General features: G+C 42.0%; 1 protein-coding gene across 3 annotated transcripts in view; it reads left to right on the top strand.

Annotated features, from left to right (window-relative positions):
* tnksa (tankyrase, TRF1-interacting ankyrin-related ADP-ribose polymerase a) overlaps positions 1-25,254 on the top strand; it is an 82,728-nt gene that overhangs the window by 9,227 nt on the left and 48,247 nt on the right. For 2 of the 3 annotated variants that reach the window (XM_042394734.1, XM_042394735.1), the window contains exons 4-6: positions 1,280-1,375; positions 19,967-20,003; positions 24,436-24,511. In XM_042394734.1, coding sequence (XP_042250668.1) covers positions 1,280-1,375; positions 19,967-20,003; positions 24,436-24,511 — 209 coding nt within the window. The remainder of the gene's footprint in view (positions 1-1,279; positions 1,376-19,966; positions 20,004-24,435; positions 24,512-25,254) is intronic. The other variant, XM_042394736.1, reaches the window with a different exon arrangement.

Below are 25,254 nucleotides of genomic sequence, written 5' to 3'. Positions count from 1 at the left end.
GAGTGACTAAGATCTGCGTCAGTGCCGGGGCAGAGGCACACGCATGCTCTTAGGCGTGCGCGTACGCACGCACGAGGCGGCTATCTCTTCTTCTTCTTCTCTGCTGGGTTTTAGCAGCGTAGTTTGAAGTGTACACAAGTCAAAGGGCATGTGCGCCGGGGACCGCTCAGCAATCACAACACTGGGAAGTGAAATGGAGAGGAAGGCAGTGAGCGTATTGACATTAGCGCCCGCAAAAGAGCTAATTTACAAAAAAAAAAAAAAACTGAGAACAGGCAGAGTTTGTTATTCAGCTCATACCTGACAGGTAGTCTTGCATGTCTTCTCTCCTCTCCCCTCCCCTCCCCTCCTCTTCTCTCCTCTCGGTTTTTACTACTTCATCTCTCTCTGTCTCTCTTTCACACTCTTGTTTTGTTTTGCTCTCTCTCCCCTCTCTTCGTCCTCTACCTCTCCCATCCTCTGACTCTCTACTCCCCTGCCTCCCCCCCACCACCACCACCATCACCCCCGCCCCTCCATCCCATCCTTCCCCCCCTCCTCTCCTCTCCTCCCCTCTCCTCTCTCATCTTGCTCTCCGCTGCATCGCTCAGTCAGTCGGAGAGGCGAGAGTCTCTCCACTCGCACTGCCCGCCCGCCTCGTCGCTGCTGCTGCTGCCGCTACCTTAGCCGCCTCTCTTGACTCGTCTCTCTCTCTCTCTCTCCTTCACTCATTTTTATTTATCTTCTTGGCTTAAGCGTGCCCTCCCCTCCCCTTCCCCTCCATCCCCCTCATCAATGGAAGTGTAATGTGTTTTGTAGCCGGTCACGTAGCCGCTCTGTTAGGTCCGCTGTTTCTCCGGCGGTGTGTTGTAGCGTAGCTTTTGCTGCTCTTGTTGTGGCATGTCTGTTTACATCAGCAGCATGGCTCGCAGGGCAGGGGCAGCCAGGGGCAGCCGAGGGAGCAGCGCTAGCAACAGAGGAGGAGCAGCTGGAGGAGGAGGAGGAGAAGAGAAATGTGAAACAGTGCTCGCAGAAGGGCTGCCAGGAGACACAACCAGAGGAGGAGGAGGAGGAGGAGAAACAGGGGGGATAGCAGAGGAGCAAGGTGGTGGTGGTGGTGGTGGTGGAAGTCCAGGAAGAGCAGTTTTGGGAGCGGGATGTGGTTTGGCAGCAGCAGCAGGAGCAGCAGCAGCAGCAGCAGCAGGAGCAGGAGGAGGACTAGGAGGAGGTGTGTGTCGGGGAGTTTGCATGTCAGTCCAAGAGCTCAGCTACTGTCTGTGTCTGCCCTGTTGTTGTACAGTGTTACTGCAGCATGGAGCCGACCCCAACATCCGCAACACCGATGGCAAGTCTGCCCTGGACCTGGCTGAACCCTCCGCCAAGGCCGTGCTCACAGGTCAGTGCTACTTCCCTGTCCGTCTATATATATATATATATATATATATATATATATATATATATATATATATATATATATATATATATATATATATATATATATCTGTCTGGTGCAGATTGTGTTTGTTCCTGTTCTTAGTTTTTTGCATGCTCTTTTTTTTTTCTAAGGATGGAGCACTCCTTTCTTAATTTTAACATTTTGTCCACAACTTTCCCCAACATTCAGCATGCTTTATTTCTTTTAAATCCTCATTTCCTCTTTTTGTCCAAGGCTGCAGGCAGTGTCACCTTGTTTTTTTTTTTTTTTTGTCCATTTATCAATCACCCTGTCATTTTGCAAAGCTCACTACGCTTGCTATTCAGTCTTTTCATCCAAGGCTGTACGCACGTTTCGCTCTCTGCCTCTCTCCAAGGCTGTAATCAGCGGTCAGAAGTGTTTGTGTCCCTGCTTTCTTTTCTACTCTCTTTTTTTTTTTTTTTTTTTTTCTTTGAGTCCTCTCGTGGCTGAGGCTGCACTCATTGATCAGCTACTCAATAAACTCGCTTTCTGTGTTGGTTTTTGGTTTGCTCGCCTTTTTTCTCTCCTCCTCTTCCTTCCTTCCTTCCTTCCTCTTTCTTTCTTTCTTTCTCTCTTTCTTTCTTTGTCACGTCTTGCTGAAAAACAGAGGAATAACCCAAACAATGACACAGGAACCTTATTGAACAGTGTTTTCTTTAATACAGCACAATGCTGCAAACGATGACAAATTGAAAATACATTTAAATGTAGTTGGAGACTGTACGAGCCCCACACGTCCCACCCCATCTGTTGGCCTCACGGGGAGCCATCATCATTTTCATTAGTGTCCCACTTGTGTTTATATGGGATGTTGAAGGCCAGTACTAATACTTTTGATTGATAATACTTCAATACTACCTTTTCTCACCAAAATATTCTGTCTATATATTCAGCGTTTTCCTACAATAACACTACAAAGAAGAAGAAAAATGCCATTACACCCTGACCAGCAAAAAAAACTCATTGGAGAGCTTTAGTGACCACCATGGGACACTAAAGCTTTGTAGTGAAATTCAGACTAATTACCGGTTCCTTCATTGTTACGAGCTCATAAAGGCAGGGAAACACCTATTCAGTGCTAGAGGAACTGCTGGGATACAGTCACAGCTCTTAAATGAGGAACTAATTAAAAATATATCTTAAATAAATTGTAATTTTTTTTTTTTTGCAGTGTCCTCTTCAGTAGACATCTTAATTTACAGACACAGAAAAAACTTTCTCGCATATTTTCCAAGTCTCGTGATTTAGTTTGACATCTTTCCTCTTTGCAAATAATCACATCTTCTCTTCACACTTTTAATGAACTTTTCGGCACCGTATTGTACGTGTGTGTTTTCGCACAGGTTTGCTGAGTTGTGAGTCCGTTTTTTTTTTTTCTCTTCAGCTGGGGAGAGGCTGAAAGACATTGTTCTTATATTGAACCAAATTAGTTTTTGTTTGCCGTAGTGGAGCAGTAAAGAGAATGTTAAATTTAAATTCTCTCCTCCTGCATTCACTGTCGCTCACTCGCTCTCTCCGGGTATCGATGCGGGCTCTAAATCAGTTTCCGCAGCAACACTTCTGTGTTTACACTGGGTTACATCAGCAATTCGCCTCGTTCAGCCTCTTCGGTAAATGAGATAAATCTTGAGATACCACAGAGGGGGATTTCACCGCCGCCCCGTGAAAGATTATTGTCCTTGCCAGCTAGAATTGAAATGAGGTTGTTCGGGGCCAGAATTATTGAACATTGCCGCATATGTTGCAGTTAGCCCCCTTCACCCCCATCTCAGTGTCTCCCATGTTATAGTTTTATAATGGAGCTGTCATGAAAATGCAATTTATGAACAGTGCAACTGGAAGATTTAGCAGAGGAGTGGTAATGAGTGGAGTAGACGTGCGATCAAACAGGATCCCAAACATTGCACATTTTAATAGTGTAAACAACAGACTGACTGGGACAGACTTGGATATAGTGCTGCTTACAAATTGTGTTTGTTTATTGACATTTCACACTAGCAGGGATCACATAATTATAACCAAGGGAAATTAGAAGTATATTCTACAACATCTAAAGACACAGCAGAAGTGGCTGCAGTGAGAATCAAAGATTTGAGGATTTAAAAAACTTTTTTTTTTTCTTTTTAGCACTGAAATGAAGATTTAAGCAGAAACTGTTCAGCAACACATCCAGCCTTGTTATAATTCAGACTAATCACTTACCCTATCTCACCTCTTAATGTGTGATAGTCCAAAGCAGCAGCTCGGCACATAATGCACTCCTTGTGTCTTTTTTACCTGTGAGAACTGTCTAAAATCAGTTTTAGCGTGCAGCAGCTGCCGTCATGCATCACATTCATTTATGAGACAGGGTTGTTCCCGGCTTAGTGCGAGGCAAAGGTCCTGCCTCATCGGTGACCTACTGAACCTTGATTTATTTTCGTGTGGAAATACATTTTATCCAGATATATGAGGCCCCATCTGCCTGTGCTATGAATCTTAAACCTCTATAATGGGAAAAAAAAAGGATTTGGCTTTAAAACATGTTTTAATTTACATAAAATAGGGGCTGTAATAGACTCTCTTCAAGGCTGACAGTTTAACTTGTCATAGCAGGGAAAGCACAGGTGTAATTAATAACATTAATGATGGCTCTGTTCCATTGAGGTAATTCATGAAGCCACAGAATCAACACCTTAGCTGGAATACAGCCTTAATGAAGGTTATTAATTACACCTGTGCTTTTCCTGCTATGACATGTCAAGATGTCTGCTGTGAAAAAGGTCAATTAGAAAGTAGCCAAATACTGACTATTAAAAAAAAAACATTTTTACAGACCCCTTCATGGCTTCCACAAACCAGTTTTTACAGCATTGTGCTTAAAACATACAATGGCTGCATTCATTCTGTCTTTTGTTCATTCCATTGATGCATTCAGGTGAAAATCTGCACTTAATAGAGAAATTAGTTGATCCATAACATTTGTACTTTGGCTCTCTCCTTTGTTGTCGGTCCCATCCTCCTGCAGTTGATTGTTCTGTATTCCGTCTGTGGTTCATATCTAACAAATTTACTGCCTCCTGTTAGAAACATGAATTATGCTCTTAATGGCCAGCACTAATTACTTAAACTATCACCCTGTTACATCATCTTTTCACCTCGTGCCGCCCTGGAGTGATTCCACAATTGTAATTGCTATTGGCAGCGATGCATTGAACGCAATGCTCTTAAAGGCGGTTTTATTATTGGCGGCATGGTCAGGTTTTCGTAAAGGCGGCAGAGAATATTTGAGCAAGGCTTTTAAATTCTCCTTCTTGGAAAAAACTCTTCAAGAGTGTAAATGTGAGCGTATATAATTACGTGTGCTTGTATTTTTGTAGCCTCTATATATTGTTCTACTGTGACACTCTGCACGAGTCTTTTCCTCTCCGTCCTATATGTTCTGTGTCTACGATTTAGAGGTTCTGCTCCATTCTTCATCTCTGCCGCAGGCCAGCACAGCTTTCAGCTTCAGTCTGTGGTGATGGAAGTTTATATTGACCCATAAATTAGCTCTACTGCTCTGCCACATCCAAGAAACTGCTCTCAGAAATGATAGACTCTGTTCCTTTCTAGCAGGAGATGAGGAAAGGAAAGACAGAGAAAATTAGTTTTTTTTTTTTTTTTTAACCAGCCTCAAACACCTCTCACACTATGTCTCCTTTTCTTAAAGAAAGGGAAGGAACAGGAATCTGTGAGTTTAGCTTGTTTTAGGATTTTCTACAGTTGTTTGTCAAATAGTTTTCCTGATCAGGGTGAACATACATCAGAACAGGGCAGTGTGGTGTTGATTGTCAGGTCTTTATTCAATCCTTTGATTCAGTCGCTCTGCAGAAATGCACACATGACCAGGGAATTCTGCAGATTTGCTGCTCCAGTCTATCGCTAACATGACACACAGCGATTCATACCACACCAGGGGGCAGGCTCACATGCACAACTGTACTTCCCACGCAGAATATTTGATGACAAAAGCCTGTGTGGTGTACTTCTCAACATTGTTTGCAGAAGTACATTGAGCTAATAAAGGACGTATGGTACATATAGCATCATTGGTTGGGCAGATTATGTTTTTAGCATGGGCTTCATGACTGGTTTCATCTCTTACATCTTATCCAAATCAGTGTGTGTTACCGGTCAGAATCTGCTGTCGCATTATCAGTTGTGAAAAATATTCACAGTCAAGTCTAATGGAAAAGTAAATTCTTCAAAGCCAAACTGGAGGTAAAACCCTTCAGTACTCCTTTGTGCTTTTGTAGTGTCAAAGCTTAGAGAGTAGCAAGTTAATTATATTGTTCCTTATCAGGTTACAAAGGAGGGCATGCACAGATTTGCTATGAGATTAGCCACCTAATCATCTAACAATCACTAAATGGTCACTGGCTCCCAGAGCTAAATTCAGACAGTCCAGGGCACACAGCTTTTATCAGATGTTGGAGCGAAGCTGGTATGTTTAGGCCAGATTTATAGTCCTGCGTTAATGTAGAGCAGGTTTAAAAGAGTCTGATAAGTCTTCTCTTTTTTTGGTAATGCGCGATGAACTTGTATTTTGTGATCAAGCAGTCATTTTCTACAAACCACTTAGAGGCACTGCTCTCTATCACAATGTATATGAGAGTCTATAAACTTTTGGTAGCCAGTATCATCAACAATACAAAATACGTCCATCTAGTGTTTTGGTGGACAAGTATTTCGTAGTGTATTCCATTAAAACCAGTATGCAGTGGACTTAAATCAACTTTCTCTTGAATTCTACCGTCAATATTTACTCTAATGAACATGGCAATGTTATGTAACCATAAATATAAAAGAAGGAGTAGTCTTTGCATTGCTGTAAAATGGTAATGCAGACAGTGTGTGATACTTCAAATTAGGACCCATGGCAAACCTCAATAAATAGTTCCATCTATTAAAACTACATTGGTGGAATTGCGTGCTTTTAACTGGGGTTCCCCAGGACCCCAATATGTTGATATTTTTAAAAATCACAACACAACTAAAACAGAAACAGAAAACAATGATATGAAGTCAGTAGGAACAAATTGATTGACAAAGTCATGAAAAATTGGAATGATAGAATAAAGCACATGTGATATATGACAAAAAGTGAACCTCTAGGGTCTGAGGGTACCCCAGTCGGTAGGACACAGAATACTCATCACTCACGGTGGGTTCATGATGATCCATTACAAGAAAATATCCAATAGTTACTAGTCACACAAGAATTGAGTCTCCAACCATAGTGCCCTTAATAGTGCTGCTTAACTTGAAGTTTGATGTTTATTATTGAAGTTGTCAGTATACATTGATGTTGACTGCTAACTCAATCAGCCACACTTGACACTTTGAATGACACTCAACATGATGGAAGATTGAAAAGTTGTTTCATCAACTAAAAGGGAAAAAAAGACCTCCAGGCTGCCCACTATGTGACCATATTGACCACAAGTTGAATCTCCAAATCCCCAGTTTTGAGCCCAGTTGTGGCCTCTTGTCAATTAATCCACATTGACCCACTCACACCAACAGCCAACACAGGTGTTTCTGAGGGTCTTGCATCAGCATGAGAGTGTTATCAAAAGCCTGAAATATCCCTTAAGCGGACTGCAGAAAAACACACAGTAATGATGTGAAAAGCCGCGGTAGAGCTAACTCCGGAAACGAGAGGATCACCAGGAGGATTTTTCTTTGCATCCGTCTTTCCTGTTGTCGTTGGTGATTGATCTTCCTCTAGTCGGAAAAAGCAGTGATTAGGACACTTTCATCAAGTTGTCTGCCCTTGACAACTCTTTCTCTTCTCCACTCATCTCCCCATCTCTTTCTTATTCACTCATCAATTACAGCGTTGTTTAATGAGCTTGCAAGTACAGCATGTTCTCCATCCACCCCACCATCATCAGCCTTGATGTCATTCTTTTTTCCATTGACACCTCATCTATACTCTTTGTCCTCTTGCCCCCTGCTGTCTCTCAGCCGTCAAGCGATATCCCATCAGCCTCTCCATCTCTTCCCGGTGACGCTTGTCATTTATTCTCTTTCTGCTCTTCACTTGAAATGTCTCACTCTGCGTCACCCTCTCTAAGTCTCTGGCAGTAACATGTACTCCATTGATTCCAGTGTTATATCGGCCTATAAAGAACACAGAAGTGAGCTGTTGCTGCATCACAGACCTCTGAAAACCTTTAAAACAGATGTGATTAAAACAGATTTGGCTTTAACATGACACCTACATTCAGCTGTAAGATGGAGGTTGCTGATCAACATCACTGCCTAGTTACAGTATAATCGATTAATCTTCAGGACTAAGGCTGTTTGTTTGTTAAGAACTTACTAAGAAACAGACCGGTGAAAATAAGCTCTGTTTAACTTAACTGGTAAAGGTAATTTCTGCGGTAATCTCTTTGAGACTGTTTTTATTTTCCCCGGTATTAAGCTCTCATTGTTGATTTTGTCCGCATCTTTGGTATTGAGCTCTCACAACTTTGTTTTTTTTTTTATCTCACATGGGAAACAGTCTTCAGTGTTTGATATATAAAAAATTCTGATTTAAAAAAACAAGAAAGATACCTGTAGAAGCCTAATGGATGCAGTTACTTCAGCCTCCGGCTAGATGACAGAATGAGTGACGTGGGTTGAACTTTGAGCCACTGAGGGGGAGGAGGGCGCCACTAACAGTGCACGTATTGCATAAAGGTCAAAAGTTTCATATTGTGTTAGGACTGACAGTGGTGTTCAAAATGTTCGCAAATTTATTATAAGAAAGAAAGAAGAAACCATAAAAGTGGTAGCAGTCAAGAGGAATATGTGAGATTTTAAGTAACAAGACTGCTTTACCGCTAAATACTAATGTACTCACTGTGACAAGGCTAACATGCAGATATTTAACAGGTATAATGTTTACCACATTCGCCATCTTAGTTTAGCGAGTTAACATGCTAACGTGCTAATTATACACTAAAGACAAAGTACAGCAGAGGCTGATGGGAATGTCATCCGTTTTACAGCAATTTAGCCATAAACCAAAATTTTGAACAGATTCAAATTTTGACCTGATGATGGCACTAGATGAAACGTTAAGGTACCACCAAAATGATTACAATTCATCATGATGAGGACATAAATGGTTGTACCAAATTTAATGGCAATCCATCCAATAGCTGTCGAGATATTTCATTCAGGTGATGGCAGTATTACTACAGTTCACCGTCTGGAAAAATGAACGGCTTTACAAAGTTTTGTGTCAATTTATCCAATTTTGAGATATTCATTGCTTAAGTGAATACTTTGACTTGCTGGTGGCTAAATCACCAAAGTTGTTTAGTCCATCCAATAGTTGTCAAGACACTTACCAAAAAAAAATGTCCCATCATGGTGGCATGAGAGGAATAGCCAGTAACTCAGTAGGATACATCCTCTGGGAAACATGAATGTCTGTACCAAATTTCATGGCACTTCATCCAGTAATTGTTGAGATGTTTCAATCTGGACCAAACTGGGTGCTTGTCTGTAGCCCGGCAATGGTTCATTTTTCATATCTGTATTATGTTTATAATTGATTATAACAGTTTTCAGTGGCAACTTGTCCAGTCTGCTAACAAGAATAAACAGCGGAGTTTAGCATCTGGCTTCATATTTTCACAACTTACTGTGGCTTTTTCATTGGTCTCGGCCATGGAAGTGTGTCATGACAATTTAAAAAAATATATTTTTGGGATATTGACACAAGGGTTTTGTCCTCCAATTTGTACAGAAGGCTGCACTTCTCGTATGCTTTTGTCTTTTGGAGTGGGACAACATTACTCACCGGTTATGATGTATTTGGTTTTGATATGTGGTCTTTGAAGGGTGGATGCGGGCACTGAATTGGCACACAGCTCATAAAATACAACAGATGGCAACATTACCTGGCACCAAAGACCAGCCAATAGCAGAGGGTCAGTTCAGTACTCTGCTTTTTACCAATAGACGCCAGGATTCACAAAGACTAGTCTTTTGCGTTTTATTTTGGTTCACTGTATGATGTACCCTCTATCATTTACTTGGAAGCACTTCTACAGTTATAAACCCTCTTTAACTATGGAAGGTTAAAGTGTCTTTCTGGAAGCCTTTAGATTAGGAAAGTAAATAAAGAAGAAAAGAAAAGAATGATCATTCATTCCCGTATGCATTAATGCTGCATAATAAAAAGGAGCGAGAGGAACAAATAGAGACGGAAGAGAGACGGGAACAGAGAGTGAGAGTCCATTAGCTGCTATTAATTACCTCTGATTGGTATTCACAGACTAGCTGCTTCTGAGCCTCAGAGAAATCAGTTCTCCACTCTGGACCTCAGTCAACACACACACACAGACTTCCATATTACTTTTGCCTATCTTGTTTTCACTTACTCATACTCACACTTTGCTCACAAATTCCCTCTCTGATTTCATTCGCTCTGCAGGCTTGATAAGATTGTTCCAGCATATAAACTGAGTCATATTTGATACCGTTTTGAACCGGAATTGAAATGACACATGAGCAGAGTAACATTAGAGACACATGTTGTCTTGATTTGACATTTCAACGGCGTGTGTTGTGTGTTACGTTACTGTTTGATTTTGGTTCAGCACCCACCAGACAGCGGGATAGCCAATTCTAAGTCCAAGATACGGTTTCAGGTGTTGTTGCTCCCTTTGATATAGAAGTGTTGGGTCACCTCCTTTTTAATTGCCCTCCTGTGCTCCTGACCTTGTCTGCGATGTGCCCGGCATCATCATCATTTTATATTTTTACACATAGTTCGTGTTCCCCCGTGTGGTTACTGTTGATTACTGCTGGTAATCTGGAGATGGCCATAGTTTCTGATGTTGCATCTCATTGTCCTCCGTCCAAATGCTGCTCATTCAAGCTGAGAAACCCATGACAGCTGTCTCAGGTTAATTATATAACATTTTCTCAGCATTGAGCAAACATTGTTTTCAAGTTTTCGCTGTTTAAATTGAACTGATTTGAGGGCGTTAGACTTGAAATTGGGATGCTTCCAGCGCCACTGTTAAGGCAGCCTTTGATCTTTCTTTCTCTTTTCATTCTCTTTGATTCAAATGTGTAGACATACCTTCTCGCACACACAATGTTGCTCAGTTCGGGTCAGAAAGTTCAAGGCAATATCTGCGTAACCTTTTACCAGACTGCTGCTGATAGACGGGTGAGGAAAGGTCCAGGATTTCTCTGTTGGTCCAGACAATTGACCATAAAATATACAGAATGAATGATACAGTCTTCGGGTTAGTGGATTGAAGTTGCGACTGTTTTTTTTATAGTTAAATCTACATGTGAAAGCAGCTGAGAATGGAGGAAACATCTCTTAAGCGGCCACTGTGAGTAAATGATGAATGTGAGTCGTATATATAATCTTTGTACTCCCCATAGTTTTTCATTACCTCCCCTTGATGAATTGTATTCCATTTACTAAAGCAATGACCCAGTTGCTCCATGAAAATCAATTGTCTCATTGTGCCTTGTCTTATAAATTCTGTAAAGCACATTTGAACATTTTCAGCTTTAGACGCTAATCAATTCCCTGTATTGAATAAACAAAGCATTAGTCTCATAAACAACCGAAGTTGGCCTCGCACTTGGATTTAAAACTGAAGACTTTAGAGTGGATATGAACAGAAGTTAACTTTGGTGACTCTTAAAGTTCCTCCCTCCAGTCAAAGGAGGAGAATGGACTTGAAGTAGGAGGCGTCTTTTGTCACACAGTTAAACTTATGAAATTAAGAATATATTGGAGGGAGAAGGAGGAGATGTAATAAGAATTTTTAATGAGGTCATTAAAGTGTTTTTTGGGGAAAATCATGTCAGACACAAATGATTAAAGCAGAGGATTAGGAAGTCTTAAAAAAAAGTCTGTAGGATATTTGAAAGTGTTCAAGACTGGATTTTATTGGCATATTCCTACATTATTTGCCATTAAGTCAAAAACAGTCACTCAGGTTTGGTTCATGACAGTTTCATCATATGTTATCCTCATGTGGTGTAAATTTTCAGCTCCATGTCCGATCGTACGTTGGATCTTGTTTAGTTTGGAGTCTGTGTGGAGAGACTCGAAGACCCCGAGTGAACAAATGCAGAATTAAACAACTTTGAACAAGTTTTTTTTGTCAAGAATCCCCTACCTTGTCATCTTGTCAGCGTTAGCTTTTCATCCTCCGGGATGAGTTATAGACGGGCAATAATAGACTGTCACCAACAAAGAAACTGTGGCTGCAAGGATATGCTGATATGAGATAGACAGAGAAAAAAAAAAAAAAATCCCGTGAGACTAAAATAGCTTTCAATCGTTTTTGTATGGTATCCCTGTCGTCTTGTCATAAGTGGAACTGGTACTAATCTAATTTCTTTCGCTGCCCGACAGGTTTTCATCCCTTGGAATCAATTAGGGCTTGTGTTCACCATGCGCTGCTTTTCAAGCTACTACTGCTCACAGAAGCTTTGGAAAAACGTTTGTCCGTGCTCCTGGTAGTGCTGTGTGACTAGTAAAAAAAAAAAACACCAACAAAAAAAACAGTTTGAATCATGGTGTACTTTATCAGAAATTGTGTGTGTGTGTGTGTGTGTGTTTCTATTACAACTGTGTTACTGCCAAGCTGCGCGTTGAAGATGTGCTGTCAGCAAGCACCGCCACTATATTGTAAATAAAGAGAAAAAGAAATTGTCGCTTTGAAGAGAGGTCCGTGGTGGGCAGGCAGCTTTAACATAGCAGAAAATTAGCCAGCGAGCTCTCACAAGGGCTGGCGGAAAAAAATGATGAGAGATTTAAGAGAGCGAGGGCGGGAGATGGAGAGAAAGTCGATGAAGAGCCGGGGTTGGAGGGAACGAGCCAAAGGGAAGGGAAGGACGTGTGGAGAGATGTAGAAGTAGAGAGCAAATACGGAGAGTGAAAGTAGAGAGAGAGAGAGAGAGAGGGAGAAAGGATGGAGATGCTTTATTGGCTTGGGTGACAGACGGATGACAGGAACAGAGAGATGAATTGATGCGACATCAAGGGAATAATAAGAAAGTGGAAGAGAGGGGAGCTCAGATCGGTGTGTATGTTAACAGCCTAATCATGAAGACAAAGAACTGCTGTAGCTGCTCTGAAGGCTTCGTTCCGCTAATGCAGCGGGAGCTAAGGCAATCTCACACCTGTGCGCACCGTAGAGTGTGTGTGCGTGTGTGTGTGTGTGTGTGAAAGAAAGAGAGAGTGTGAATTCCTGTGTCTGTAGCTTTCTTCTCCTTATCAGTGACATGGTCATTGATTACCATGATGACTGCTGTTCGATTGGTCCCAAGTGATGAATGAGCCCGAGCACTATTTCCCCTCAGAGTCTCTCACACACACACACACACACACTCACACACACACTCACACTATAGGATCAATACACGATTCTGTTTTGCTGTCTATCCAGTCTAAGAAACGACAAAATGACCCAGCAAAAGAAACAAAACAAAGTGACTTTTTTTTTTTAATATATATTTGTGTGTGTGTGTGTGTGTGTGTGTGTGTGTGTGTGTGTGTGTGTGTGTGTGTGTGTGTGTGTGTGTGTGTGTGTGTGTGTGAGTGTGTGTGAGAGAGAGTTAGATGCACTTCCAAGGTCCCTCAACCCATTTGGGCCATTTTCCTGCAGCTTAATTGCCTAGTTTTCCACATGGCTGCACAGCTCCACAACACTGTGAGTTAGTGAAGGCAGTTGGCCAGTCCACAAGAGGAGACTGACAGAATTTGGTTAATGAACTCAAAAAAAGAAAAAAAAAAGGAAAGCAATCTCCTGTGTATGGAAATCTTCTGGAAAAGTGATTGGATGTGTGTACATATTAAACCAGCGTCAGTACTCCGAGATGCTAAACATTTTTGAGAGTTTATTGAATATTTCCTTTGAAATCAAATAGATTGCAGCCTGGTCGGCCTCGCAGGATATGCAGAATGCTTTACACTTTCACAAGTGGGTCTTTCAATTATCAATTATTGAGGAATACAAAATGACTAAATGAAGCTGTTTATCCTCAGGAAACGAGCGGTTCTGGAGGCTTCTCGAGAAGATCGCTTACACATTTAAACGGGATAAAAATCATTAGAATATTGAAAAACTGTAAAATATAAAGAATACACCCTGTAAATAGGTCACAGATGGAAGTTACAATATGTCCGTTGAACATTGCAATAATATGTTTTCTTTTTCTGTTGTGAGTCATTGTGTGGAGCAGGCCAGACCAGCCTGTGTGCCGATGCGGAGGAATGTGCTGACTGCAGTCTGCTTTTGTTTCTCCTCGGCTGTTGTGTGACCCTTCTCTCAGCGCCGCGCTCAGGACAAGCACTTTATGACCCAATCGTATCCACATTAATGTGTCCGACTATGTCGTTCTCGTTGTTGTTTGTAGTTTTGCTCCCGCACGGAGGTGTCGGTGCTCCAGTCTCGTTCCTGTCCTGAGTATCTGTTCATTGAACGGTGCTGTTGTGTTGTGGCTGTTTCAGGCATGCTAACTAGTTTCCTGATACCATCGCAAAATTAGCATTTTATTTTATTTTTTTATCGCTATCCAGGAAGGAAACCTTCTCATAGCCCTCTGGGGCAGTGCTGCTTTAGCTGGTGGAGAAAGAAGCTCAGGAAAGGAAATCAAAGGACATCCTTTTACTTACAACTCTGGAAGAGAGGCGGCTTAGCAAGGCGCTCTACCTACAGCTGTTCATTGGCTATTAATACTGACTGTGTGGCAGGAAGGAAGTCGGAAGTGGACAAGGATTTTGTCAGATCTTCCATGATGACGTTAAGGTCTTAAAGGAATCATTTTTTCAGCAAAGCGAGATCCTCCAAGATAGAGTGACAACAGGCTTGTGATGCAGAGCAGCGTTATTACACCATATAGATAAAAGCTGTTACTTATCTCTTTTCTGCATATTTTTTTTCTTTTTTGCAGCGTTTAGCAACTTGGGAACAAATTAGGATCATCATTAGCATTTACCATATATAACAAACCATGATTTTTGCATATAAAGTCAATGGAAACTTGTCTAGCAAATAATAGATGGTTGTTTTTTCAACTGAAATGATTTTAATACCAACAAACAGCTTTCTTCAGCATTTCCTGCTTTTGTTAACAGTTTCACAATCTATGCAATACTACAAACAAAATTTAGTGGATCATCATACTCGCCAAGTAGGAGCAGACACGTTTCAAAGCGGCTGCAAAAGAGTAGAGAAGAAACATTTATTTAGAAGAAAATGATGAAAACTCAATTTTGAACACATCCTAGCTCACCTCTGGCTACACCCACAGTAAATGTAATTAACCCAGAACGACTGCGATGAGAAACACTGTTCAAATACAGCGATTTGGCTGTGCCCACTCAAGGTCACAGACAGACACACGCTGATATCGTATCATGATGAATTACAAACCATCCGTCCTCTGCTTTCGAGAGGTATACGCTGTCGAACACATCCAGATTCTTGTTTATGAAACTCAGCAAACTAAAAGAGAGCAGAGTGGGTGGCCAAAAAAACACAGTTAATGCAAAGCTGTTCTCTTTGGTGCACTGTGTGAAGCAATTAATCACACACTGTAAGCGGTGAGTGTGTGTGAAGTAAGCTGAGCCGAGCCAGCCAGCAAAGAGGCCTAAACACCCTCTTTTATAATTTCCGTTTCACCTCCCATTTATTTTTTTTTTTCCCCTTTTGATTGGTCTCAGCGCGCACAGATCCACTTACAACCTCAGCAGTTGCGACCTTGCTGAGGTTATAAGTGGATCGCTCAACGTCTGACTCAAAGCCAGTTGTTGTGTAACAGCGGATAAGCTGCTTCTACAATAAATGATATTTGATTTAAACACACATACACACACACACACACACACACACACACACACACACAAGCAGACAGCTCGGCACTGAGGCGACTCACGGTCCAGTCAGCATCATCTGTGCTTGTACAACCACTTAGTGCATGTGCACGCGCGCGCACACACACACACACACACACACACACACACATAGTATACTGGATATATATAGGAGTGTGACTGATATTGACTTTTACTCACCTGTGCACACACACACACACACACACACACACATGGCTGCATGCAAATAAGTATATGCCTTCATACAACAATTGGAATTCAAACAGTGATCGCCGGTGTCTACTGCACTCTGCCAAGGGAGTGACACACACACACACACACACACACACACACACACACACACAAACACACATACACACATAATATCATCATTCAGGAGGCAGCTAGCCTGTCCTGAGCTTTAACCTGTCCTTGTCTCTTCTGTTTGGAGTCAGCAGGATTGCCGACACCACACACACACACACACACACACACACACACACACACAGACGCACACAGCCAGACTCAGTTGTGTTCATACATACTTAAATACATCCTCCTCTCTCTAATACCACTTAAATATTAAGTATCCACTGCCAGCAGTGAAATGAATCTTTTCCTATAAGATATTTTAAGTATTTTTGCTGACTTTCTGACTCAGAATCACCTGCACTGAGTGACCAGTTGTGACTTTCTGATTTAAAACTGGCTGGCTGTTGGGATAAAGCCAGCACCCCCCCCCCCCCCCCCTTTTTACATTCATTCAGCTGTTCTTTTTTTTTTATCCCCGTCCGTTGTCATCACCAACATGTAGCTACAGTAGTTAGGGGTTGTGTTAACACGTTATTTTACTCTACACATCTAATGATATGCACTTAAAATCACCAGGAAAGGAGAAATTACTTTTTCACCTTATTCGTATATTTTCACGTGTGAAAGAACTGTACCGGTGGTTTTCGTGCGTGTCTTTGCAGACTCCTGGTGTTAGTGTCCAAAACGACAACAACCAACAAACAAACACAAACAAAAGTGTGACAGAAAAACTACAATTACCAGGGTGGAAATGAAATGAAGAAGCGTTCTTCAAGTCAAACGCCAGCTCTCATGTAGTTTTAGTTTCACAGTTTCCAACATTGTACTGTATTACAGAGAAGACTGCTCAATCATATGTTCTTACATTTAGATAGGCATGAAAAACCCAGCTTGGCCTTATAAGAGATCCACTTTATTAAAACTTTTCTTCACTTTTTTTTTTTTTTCAAATTTCTGCTTGGCTTTTACTCGATGTTAGATGTTTGCAAGGGTGTTCGGCACGGTTGTTAAGGTGTTTTCACGTGGTAACGGGATGAAGATATCAAAACATGATGTAATGCAATCAAAGTTTCCAGCGTACAGTATGAAAAGTATCAGCATAGGTGTTGTCAATTAACCATCTGTTTTGATTTGTATGCGTGGTGTCTAAAAGTGTGGAAGGTGTAGTTCAGCAAAATGGCAGCAGATTAACAATGATACTAAATTATACTGTCCTTGTCCTTGCTTGGTGTGTGTTTGCGTGTGTGTGTATGTGTGTGTGTGTGTGTGTGAGAGAGACTAATTAAAACTGCCGAGTCACTGTTGGTTTAATCACTTTAGCTTGCAAAGCATGCACAGTATTGGATGCAAACCATGGTAGAGCAATCTCATATTGCCTACAATTCATTTAAAGGCCTTCATTTGTATACTATGCAGACTTCACATAATGATATACATACTGTATGTTTGCATTCAGGTGTCAGTTACACTTGCATTGAATTGGAGACTGAGTCACTCACTTTCCTTTCAACAGTTATAGCTCATAACTTTCCCTTATTTCCCTTATGATTTTTCCGACACGGAGCGGAAGGAGACACAGCCGAACATTTCGGTGTATAAAGGGTGAAAACTGTGTGAATAAAAGCGCTTGAAGTTTTTTTTCCCCCCCTCGTTTAGAAAAGCACCGCAGCACAGAGAGTTTAATATCACTGATGACTTCACCCGCTCTGGCAATAAGAGATATCAAAAAGCGTAACGCTAAAAGCTTGATTTTCAACCAATAAAGTTCAAAGCGTGATGACCCGTTTAGTTTGAATGAAGTTTAAAGTGTGACAGATTTGTTAGACTTCAAATAGTAGCGGGGGTTTCGGGCATTTCTCCCCAACTCTCTCCCAACACAATCTCACATTTCTATGAATTATATTTGAAAAAAAAAAAGTAAACCAGAAGTGATAGCATGCTGGTCCCCATGGAGATGCACATGTGGATGTGTTGTATATGTATGCATCGCTAAACCAGTGGGAGATGTAGATATTGTGCGTGTCGGCCAGCGAACACTTTAATAGTGATTATGCTAGTAATGATAATGATAATATAATCCAGCTGTGACTGTCTGGTGTGTAATGGAAATATGATCCTGTCTCAGCACATAAATTGGTTCAAAACTACAGCATCCAATTTAGTTTCTTGAGCTCTCTCCTTACATTTCTCTCTCCTCTCTTTGTATTCATATTTTCTCTATCCCTCATGCTCCTCTCCATCTCCCCCTTTTCTTCCTCCTCCGACTGTTCCGCCTTAGCCTCCCTAACACCAATTATACTGTGTCAAATCCATGCATGTCAGTTTCCAGATCCCTAATCATCCCTTCTCTCTTTCATCTACAAATCCTTTGTTCCTCCCTCCTCCCCCTTTTCCCTTCTCTGTAACCTTTCTTCTTCGCTCCTCGCCCTACCCCACCCCTCCGTCTGCTCTGTGTACACACGGCCCAGCCTCCTCATCCTCTTTCCATTTATCTGTATCCCATTTACCTCTCAGTCTTCCTTTTGATTTAAAAAAAAATTTCCTATTTCGATTTTTATACCTCCGTCTTTCTCTCTAGCCGCAGTAAAAAAAAAAACCTGTCGCCAGCAGCGCTTCATCTAACATCTCACTGTGGCTATTTCTTCTTCTACTGTTCCTCACCGCGTGTTTCAGTCTGATCCACTGACCAAATACCAGAATTAATCCATATTTTGTTGTGTAGACTACTTTTTGTACATAGAGCTCCTCTGATGATAAAGTTTATTTACATTTTACACACTGAAAAAAATAATTCCAGCATGTAACTTTCCATAAAATCACAACTTGTTGTTTTTACAACTCTGTGCAGATTAAACAAACAAAGATATAACATGTTAATTAGTGATATTTAGAAGATTGGCGAGGTGTTTTCCCCCCTTTAGACTTAAAGTTATTAAAAGAAAGCCTGTCTTACAAACTGGACATGTGGAGTTTGAAAGAAATGGGCATTAAGGAGGCACGGGGCGTCTAATGAAGGACTCTATTGAGTGGCATTATGGGAATCCAGTGTTTTTGGAGCTTCACCCGTTCTGCAGACTAAAAGTCAGGATATCTATTTGATCAGTTTTTTAAATCTGTCTCATGTGAGTCTCACAACTATACGGTGGTGCAATACTAAATCACTGGATTACCTCTTTTAAAACACAAGACTGATATCGATCCTCTCATTTAACTCCTGGCAAGAGAGCAAATAAGCGTGCCTCCCAAAATATTGAACTATTCCTTTAAGTTAACGACATACAGAAAATACAGTGGAGAGCAGAAATGATACTTTAGTTCTAAATGTAAAACACATATTAAGTAAATTACTATTGGATTACCAGAGCGGACTGATTAGGATTATTACTTTGCCTCACCCCAAAAAAAATCATCTCAAAAATTGACAATTGAGGATGCATTTGTCAATTATAGATAATAGATATGATCAATTGGCACAACCCCTATGTATGAATACCAGAAAGCCATTACATTAACAGACAGAGTGATGATACGGTTCCCTTGTTTGAAAAGGAATTCTGTGTCTCTGGTGTGTTTCCCAGGCAGAGAAGACACACATGGGAAGGTGTGTGTGTGTGTTGTGACTGTAGTAGCAGGGGGGCAGGGCTAAGAGAGGGAGAGAGAGCTGGATAGAGGGTGAGGGAGGGAGGGAGGGAGCAAGGTAGGGGGAGGGGTTTGTTTATTTCTGTTGTGTTTTTTGATGGTAACTGAGCCCACAGGAGGGAAAAAAAAGCAGGGAGACAGAGAGAGAAAGAGAGAGAGGGAGAGAGAGAGAGAGAGATGATGGGGAACGACCGGAGAAGCTCGGCAATATGAGCGGCAAACCGAGACGCCGAGAGACAAACGCGGCGAAAGGAGAGAGAGGGATGGACAGACGCACAGACGGATAGAGGCAGAGCGCGTGTCAGTCGGCCGCTCGTCGCCTAAACAATGAACGTGTTGTGGTCGCTGCCGGCAACGCATCGTCACGGCAACCGGAGCCAGAGGGGTGCGCACTGAGCGAGAATGGCAGAGAAAGAGAGGAGGAGGAGGAGGAGGAGGAGTAGGAGGAGGATGAGGTGGAGGGGGGGGGGGGGGGGAGGAAGGAGAAGAGATTGAAAGAGAGATGGTGTCTTCCCTCAATAGATAGATCCTTCCTCTGTGTGTGTGTGTGTGTGTGTGTGTGTATGTGTGTGTTTACATCTGTGTGTGTGTGTGTGTGTGTGTGTGGTTGTTTTCTCTGCCTGATCGTGTGTGTGTGTGTGTGTGGTCGGTATGTGTAAGTGACCAGTTGTCTGACACCATGATCTTCTGTAACCATCTAGGTGAATACAAGAAGGATGAGCTGCTGGAGGCGGCGAGGTGAGTACCAGACTCTGCTCGCTCTTTGTTTTCATCTCGTTTTTTTTTCTCTTTTCTCCTCTCTTCTTCTCGCCTCGTTACGCTCTTTCCCACTTTGTGACGCCCGTTCATGTCTTCCATCTCCTCCGTTTAGTTCTTTTGCCTCCTTTCTCATCTCTTGTTCCCTCGCTTACTTTCTTCTCCGCTCCTCTGCTGTCTCTGTTTCCTCCCTCCCTCCCCTCTCGTTCCCTCTAATTTCTCGTTTCCCCTACTTCACCCGTCTCCTCGCCTCCTCTCCTCTCCTCTCGTTCCTCTGTTTATTTTCATTTCCTCCTCTTTTTGATCATTTTCTCCCCTCTCTTTCTTCTCCACCCTTATTCTCTTGTTTCCCCTTTTTTTCCCCTCTTCTCCCCTCCAATCCACACATGTGTACTGTTTCCGGTCCTTGTTTCTCATCCTCCTCTCTCCTTTTTATTGTTTTCTTGCTCTTGTTCCTCATTTCCTGTCTTTCCCTCTCTCATCCTTTTTTTCCTTTGTATCCCTGTTCTTCCTTCCTTCTCCTTTTCTCTTATTTCCTGTCTTTTTCTCTCCTTTCTTTTCTCATCTTTTCTTTCATTTCCTTTCCTCTTTCATTTACTTTACTCCTCTTCCCTATCACCACCTCTCCTCCTCTTCTCTCCCTCTGTCTTTTTTTTTCTCTCTATTGTTATTTTTTCTCTCTCTTTTGTTTGAATTCCATCATCTGCTGCCACCACCAATTTTCTGTCATTTCGCCGCTCTCTCCCTGTATGTCAAACTGTTTATCACCGCTTCCTTCTTTCCCTCCATCACCACCATCGCTGCTGCCACACACACACACCCATACACACACACATACACTACCCCTACACTAGACAGGTGTTTCAGATGCAGAGAGTCCAGTACATGCGGGCCAGGGACACTTTATACATGTTATTGTTGCAGGCGTTGCAGGCAGTGCATGTGGGCAATGTGTTTGTGTGTGTGTGTGTGTGTGTGTGTGTGTGTTTCCATCTCTTGCATGTGGAAATGGCACAGCCTTCATTTGGGATTGTGTGTGGGTGGCTGAGCGCTCAGTGCCTTAACAGCCTCACTCCCTCTCCCTCTCTTCCAGGCACACACTCACATACGCGCAGACACACACGAGGAAGCAGCTGGCCTAGCATAGCAGCACCCCAGTGTATTGTGGGGTCAGCAGGCTGTTTAAGTGTGAACTGTGAACTCAGTGTGCCGCTCTCACAGCTGAGCCACTGACTGGCTTATAACCAATGTCATTTTTCAGAAGAACTTCTTTTTTTTTTTTTTTTTTTTACCTTCTTTTTGTTTGTGTTGTTTTTGGTAAAATAACTCCCACACATGACTTTTGGGATATCATTGTTTCTTTGCTTTATTTATTTATTTTTTTCCATTCCTATTTCTTTATGGCCCAGATCACATCCTTGCACAGTGGTAGAAGAAGAATTATAAGTAGAGATGATAAAATTATAATAATCATGAATGTTGATGACAGGGAATGTATTACAGAGGGAAAATATGCAACTGCTGTCCAGGGATGTCTGTCCAGTAAAGCAAATCTGTCCCTTTAAGTTTGTCAGTCAACTGACAACAAGCAAGCAAGCAAGTCAAGTCTGGTTGATTCAAAGTCTTTGCTGATTCGGATCATCTCTTTTAATTTACTAGCTGTAAATACTGGAAACAGTATCCAACGGTTCAACTGCTTAAAGCTTTTTGACCGTTAAAAGATACTTTAAATGCACCGCCTTTCCTCAAACACAGTTCATAAACAGAGATGTGAGGATGAATGTTTCCCTGTAACCTATAAGATAAGATAAGATGAGATATCTTCATTGTCTGTCACAAAGCAACAGAAATTCAATGCGCACACACACATTGAACAGGACTAAAGCTGTTAAAACTACAATTGACAAGAACGATTTGAAACAGGTCAGAGTACATTTCCTATTTCAATTTGTTCAGGGTGATGATCGCAGAGGGAATAAAAGATTTAATGTAGGTGTTTTTCCGCGCCAGTGGGACTTTGTAGTGTCGACCTGATGGCGGTAACCGGAGGGATTGGTGGAGGGCGTGAGAGGGGTCCTGCTTGATCTGAGTGGCTTTCCTGATTACTGACCGACCGAGTGTACGGTTCAGATAGGGGAGTTTAGGGTGAACCAATTATTTTTGCTGGCTTGATTAGTTGTGTGGGAGAGTTTTGTTTTGTGTTCGGTGGTGAGGGTGTTGTACCAGGTTGAAATGTTGAAGGTGAGTATAGATTCAATTAGTGTCCTGAAAGCTGGGGTCAAAATGTCCTTGCTGACATTAAAAGTCCTGAGCTTCCTCAGCAGCTTTCTTGTACACAGAGTCGGTGTGCTGGGAAAAGGACAGGGAGACATCCCCCCCCACCACCACCACCCCTACCCTCCCACCCCCCAAGGTACTTGTTCTACCAGCTGGCCTTCGATACTGACGGGTTGGAAAAGAGGTGGTTGTTGTTGAGTCTGGTTTCTTTCTGCTCCCACAGCACAGCTTCTTAGTCTTGGTGATGTTGAGCTCAGGGGAGCTTTCCTGAAATGTCTGGACCAGGTTGTTTACTGTCTAATGGTATTCAGACAGAGCATCGGTGCCACTAGATGGGCCACTAAGGGCCATGTCATCCGTACACTTTAAAAGTGTCATTCCTTCACTGCTGCAGGAGATGATGTTGGTGGTAAACAGACCCTGAACCAAGTACGGTGCATTGGGATGTTTGTGTATACAGTATTGATAGCAGAAGAGAAGGTCATGAATAAAATGCGAGTGTAGGGCTGTGCTGAGTCCAGGTGTTTGGCCACAGTGTCTTAGATTTAATGTTTAAAGATCCCCTCCAGATATGTTTTAAGATTTAAAATGCAGTGCTCGGAATAATATTTTGTGTTTATGTTTTTTTAACCAAAAAAAAAAAAAAAAAAAAGTTCAATTTCCCTCGTTAAAAAAATCCCACTTTTTTCAATTCAGTTTAACTACTGGACACAAGATGTGTCCTACTTCACTGAAAAGTCAATTATTAGTGTATGTGCACTAGAGGCTTCAAGTTTCCACATGTAAAGGGAACTCTGGTGCTGGGTTGTAATTTTCTTTGGGCTTGGACTACAAGTCACATTACACGTAGTCATTGGATCCATTGAAAATATAAAAACATTGAAATGAAGTGATTCGGACGGATTTGAGATGTGATTCATGTGATTCATCGTAGGCCTTCTTGTTTAATCAATACATATCTATGCGTGGTTGTGATTACTGTCACTAGTGGGCCACTGTAGATCATTTGTGTGAGTTAATGGCCAGAAAAATATCAGTTATCAGTAAAATATTACTGATAACCACTTTAAAATACCTCAGTGAGCCACAGTTAGACACAATCATGACATATGGTTGCTCACCCTGAATTTTTAAACATGGTGATTTCTTTCACCAAAGGACTTTCCCTCTTTCCCAAGCTGGTGCATTATACCAACTTATTTTAGATTCATATCACCATCACTTGGCTGGATGCTAAGTTGTGATGTCCACAAACCCATAAGACACACACACACACACACACACAGACACACACAGACAGACAGACACTATGTCCTTCTCCCCTTACTTAATCCTCAAGATGTTGTTTGCATCAAAATGAAGGCTACCTTGTGTTTGGGAAGCAGCAGTAAACAATATAAAGCACAGCAACTAAAAGGAAGATGCTGGTGGATGGAGAGGGAGGATAAAAGTGAAACAGGAGATCAGGAGACAGCAGATAATGGTGGTTGGAGAAGGAGAGAGAAACAAGAGAAGTGAGAGGAGAGATAGAGATGATGAATGTCTGAGGTTTTTTTTTTTTTTAGACAGAGTGAAAGATACAGAAACAAAGAGAAGGAAGGAGAACCAAAAGACAAAAGTAGAAGGAGAGAGGATGAGGGGAACATGGAAGAATAGAAGAATAATCCTTTTCTTCCCATCTGACAGCTTCTTCCTTTACGGCTGTCACGGGGATGTCGGTTGGATCGGACGCTGCCTTGGCAACACTTCCCGGTGGTCATCCAATGCCAGGGCAGCGAGCCCACGAACCAGGAAACAGATCAACAACATAAACAAAATCTTAACTCTTCTGTAGCTAGCTCCAACAGCTTTTATTTAGCTTGTTGCAGTCAGGTTTACAAGAAAACACACACACACACACACACTTCGAATCACCCCCCCCCCCCCACCCCCCCCTCCCTTCCCCGACCATTTCTTTCTGTCGGTCTGTTTCTGCAGATGAAATTTCCCTTCAGTCTCTGGCTTCTTATCTCACTCTCCCTCATTTTCTCCCCCACACTCTCCTGCTGAGGAACAGTGTTAATCCTCTGTGGTGGTGGATGTTTTTCTCTCTAATGTGCATTTATGTGTGTGTGTGTGTGTGTGTGTGCGTTCGCAGGAGTGGAAACGAGGAGAAGCTAATGGCCTTGCTCACTCCGCTCAACGTCAACTGCCATGCGAGCGACGGCCGCAAGGTAAGAGCAAAAGCATGCGCACACGAAAAAAAAACCACACGCGCGCTGTAAAGCAGTAACAAGCTCATCAGTGGCGTTTTCTGTATGACTGCACCTCAGGAAAGTCATTAGAGTTACAAAACCATCCAACTGGTGCTTACAGGTTGTTGTTGTTTTTTTTTTTTTTTTTTCCATAAAAGGAAAGTGAAACAAATGCTGTTACTGGCACCTGTGGGCCTCGGTTGTATCAAATAATCCAAACACTCTCCAGCAGGCATTAGCGGCGTCTTTCTCGGCTGTCAGTCATTAAAATTAATAGATGGAGACACAAACCCTTCAGTGAATAAATTAGCACTCATGTTGAACAATGGCAGCGCGTAGCAACACTCAGAGCACCGTCAAGACTCAGGGACCCTGAGACCGAAAAACAAATGATGACAGCTAGTAATACATGTCAAGAATAGAGGGATTTACAGAAAGTGGAGATGCTAGATTATTGGTAGACTTGTAATTCTGTGGTGGCACTTACTGTATTTATAACCGCAGTGGTTCATATATAATGTTTTCTTCAGAGAGAGAGAGAGAGAGAAAGGAGCAGAAAAACAGTCGTCTCAAAGCAGTTATCTAAACACTTTCCAGCAGAGAGAAAAGCACCTGTGATGAGGCGTTTCGCTTTGGCTGTCTAGATTCTCAACAAAGTTAGAAGCTGTGGTTAAATCAACGTCTAACAAAAAATATATATAATTTGTCAGCAGATTGGTTTT

Source organism: Thunnus maccoyii, chromosome 19 (genome assembly GCF_910596095.1).
Source record: "Thunnus maccoyii chromosome 19, fThuMac1.1, whole genome shotgun sequence".
In the NCBI taxonomy this organism is placed as follows: Eukaryota; Metazoa; Chordata; class Actinopteri; order Scombriformes; family Scombridae; genus Thunnus; species Thunnus maccoyii.
Note: the sequence above shows the minus strand (reverse complement) of the source record. Positions and strands in the feature narration are given on the sequence as shown.